Here is a 3,217-nt window from a genome sequence, read left to right on the forward strand (position 1 = left end):
TTTTTATAATTTAATAATTATATATGATGTATAAAAATTATTTGTATAAATATTATTATATATTAAATGCATATATACAGGCTGAAAATATAAAATTACTTTTTTATATAAACATAAAATCCTTAATCCTATATCTATTGTTACAAGCATTATTTTAAAATATATTTTAAAATTTATTTTATATATTCCTAATAAAAAGAAATTCTTAATAATAAGATATCTATGATAAAATAATAAAAATTATTAATATATATTTTTGAAATTAATAATATTTGTTTCATCTTTTATAATAATAATAACAAATTTATTCAATTACAAGTTCATGCTGATCTATTTCGTGAAAAGTTCTATTGATGTCCTGAACCCATTTCTGTAATCTCTTTTCTTGTTCCATTTTCAATTTATTAGTTTTCTTTCGTTTTATTTCATGTTCAATTGATTCCATTTCCTCTTCTTCACTTTCTTCTTCAGAAAAACTATATTTTACATTACGTTTGCGTTTATATGAATGTCGTGGAGGCTAAAATACATACACACACACATATATATATATATATTAGATTATTGTTAGTAATTTAAAAAAATTTAATTTATTAATAATGACTAAAAATAATATACCTGTGTAAAATGAGATGGTTCAAAATCAGTAAATAATGGAATATTAGACGAAGACATTACAGATGTTCCACCTGTTTCAGATAGAATATCAAATGTATCAGAAAAATTCAAAATATCAATTTGTTTCTTTTTTTCTTTAATAGGTAATTTTTTTATTTCTTTATTTTTAATTAATATATTTTCTTTATTACATATATCTTTCTCTTCTTTTAAATTTTTAATAAGCAATTTATTTTTTATTTCATCAATTGATAATCTTGCAGTAAGTTTTATGTCATGTATAATTACATTTGATTGAACAAATTTTTCTTGTTTGTTACTTTCAATTTTATGTTTAATAGAAGATATCTCTTGATCAGACTCACTATCACTAAAACCAAATGTGTTATTTAATTTTATATTAGATTCATTAACTTTTTTCATTGATTTATTGATTATTGATATTGATTGTGTATCATCAAAAATTCCATGTGGTGTTTTAATTGTTGTGCATTGTGGTAGTTCCATTATATTAAGAAAATTATTTAAATTTGATTGTTTCAGAATTCTTTTCTCATTAAAAATTGAATTACTTTGTAAACCTGATGGTCCAGGTTGAGAAATAAAATTTTCTTTTTGTTCATTAGCTTTTACATTTAATATATTTTCTTGAATTTGTGTGCTAATTATTTCTTTTTTAAGATTTTTTTTTGGACTTAATATACTATTTTTTTTAATTTCCTTATTGTCAAAATTAAATGCATTATTTACATTAGAAGTAATTACACTGATTGATTGTATATTTGATTGAATGTTTTCAGTTTCAATTGGTATATGATCATTTATTTGTTCTATTGAAGATTTAAATTGTAAGGAATGATCAATATTTGTAATTTCTGTACCAAATTTTCTTGAAGTTAAAGGATTTTTCTTTTTGGAAGTATTAACATTTATGTATTCTTCTGTACTTATATTTTCATTATTTTTTTGTAAAGTGTTTTTTGTTTTTGTTATATTTGCAAATTGTTTAGATTCATTTAATGTTCGCACAAGTTTTTTATTAATAATATCATAATTATTATTTTTAGGTGTGCTTTGAAATACATTTTTTACTTGAGAAAATGTAAGTAATGATGCTCTCCAAGGACTGCAGAGCATCTGAGAATTTTCTAATGATTTCCTAATTGGTGATAAAGACTTTTCAAGTAAAGAATAATTAAGTGTATTATTTTGTTGTATTTGTTTATTATTAAAAATATTCGTTGGCCTAAATGGTTTAAAATCATTTGAATTTGATATTTGTGAAGTATCTATTATTGAAATTCTTTTATCACTTAAATCTTTTACTGATATAATTGTAGGTTTTGTAGCTATTTCATCAATAATATGTTCTTTGATTATATTTTCTGAATTCTTCAATTGTTTATTTATTTCTATATTTCGTTTAAGATTTTTTACTAAATTTTCTTTTAAAATATCATTTCTAATATTCAAATGTTCTATAGAATCTTTTTTTTTTGTTTCAAGTTCTACAAAATCTGAATTTTTTATTTCTTCACATTTTTTAATAATTGATTTTTTTTTAGCAATTTGTTTCACAGGAATATTTTTCTTTTTTCTGTTTGTAACTTTTCTTTTAGTAACTATTTTTCTTTTTTGTTTCTTTGGTAATCTTTCATTTGAATCATTAATATCAAACTTAAATTCATATATTTCACTAATATTTTCTTTTTGCTTTTCTGGTGAAACATGTTTATAAATTGGTAATTTCTTTTTATTAATAGATAATTTCTTTGTTGATATACTATTCATAGAATTCTTAGAATTTTTAGAAGATCTTAAAAAATGTATTTTAGATTGGTTCAGAAATGATTCTTTTAAAGACATTTGCTTTGAAATATTTTTTTTTATTCCTGTAATAAGTTTTCTTTTTTTATTTTTTGATTCCTGTTTATTCATTTTGGAATTATTACGTGTAACAATATTTTCTGATTTCATTGTATCATTAATATTTTCCTTAGATAACTTTTTATTTTTTGTAATTTTATGTTTTTCTTTTTGTGTGATTTCTTTAGTTTGTGAAATAGATGTTTTAGCTTTTCTATTTTTTGTCTTTTTGGCTTCAGTTATGGACCTTGTATTCATTATTTCAGTAGGATTTTTCATTTTTGATGTTTTAATAATAATATTCTTAGTTTTCGATGTTATTTTTGACATGATATTTTTTTTTTAATTGTATTTTTTGGAAACTTGCATAGATGAAATATGTTTTTTTATTAAATAAGGAATCATTTGTAAGTAAATAACATAAATCTGAAACAAATTAATTTTTTTTTTTAATCAATGAAATGATAAGGATTAATAATAAATGATAAGAATTATATAGAATAACATATACTTTTTATAATGGTTATTGATTATTAAATTAATATTAATTAAAGGTAAAAATTTCTAATATTAAAAATTAATATTTATAAAATTTATAGATTATATATGTAAATTATTGTAATATAAATTATATATAATATGTAAATTTATATTTATATAAAAATAAATAATAATATAGTAAATAAATTATAATATTTATAATTATAATTATAAAATATATATAATATATATA

The 3,217-nt window shown here is 19.1% G+C and overlaps 1 protein-coding gene across 1 annotated transcript; it reads right to left on the bottom strand.

The window, feature by feature from the left end:
- Positions 1–40: 40 nt before the first annotated feature.
- Positions 41–2,910, bottom strand: LOC102673037 (uncharacterized protein PF11_0213-like). The gene is made up of 2 exons (XM_006621773.2): positions 619–2,910; positions 41–520 (listed from the first exon to the last, which is right to left on the bottom strand). Exons 1-2 carry the CDS (start codon positions 2,812–2,814, stop codon positions 305–307), a joined length of 2,412 nt encoding a protein of 803 aa, XP_006621836.1. The 5' UTR covers positions 2,815–2,910; the 3' UTR covers positions 41–304.
- Between the last annotated feature and the right edge of the window lie 307 nt (positions 2,911–3,217).

This window comes from Apis dorsata, unplaced genomic scaffold (genome assembly GCF_000469605.1).
Source record: "Apis dorsata unplaced genomic scaffold, Apis dorsata 1.3 scaffold_638, whole genome shotgun sequence".
NCBI classification, from domain to species: Eukaryota; Metazoa; Arthropoda; class Insecta; order Hymenoptera; family Apidae; genus Apis; species Apis dorsata.

Bases quoted from the DNA above. Each gene is read 5' to 3' on its own strand.
- LOC102673037 (XM_006621773.2), bottom strand. From the start codon at position 2,814: ATGTCAAAAATAACATCGAAAACTAAGAATATTATTATTAAAACATCA. The intron at 521-618 runs GTATATTATTTT...TATGTATTTTAG, and splicing joins AACCATCTCATTTTACACAG to CCTCCACGACATTCATATAA.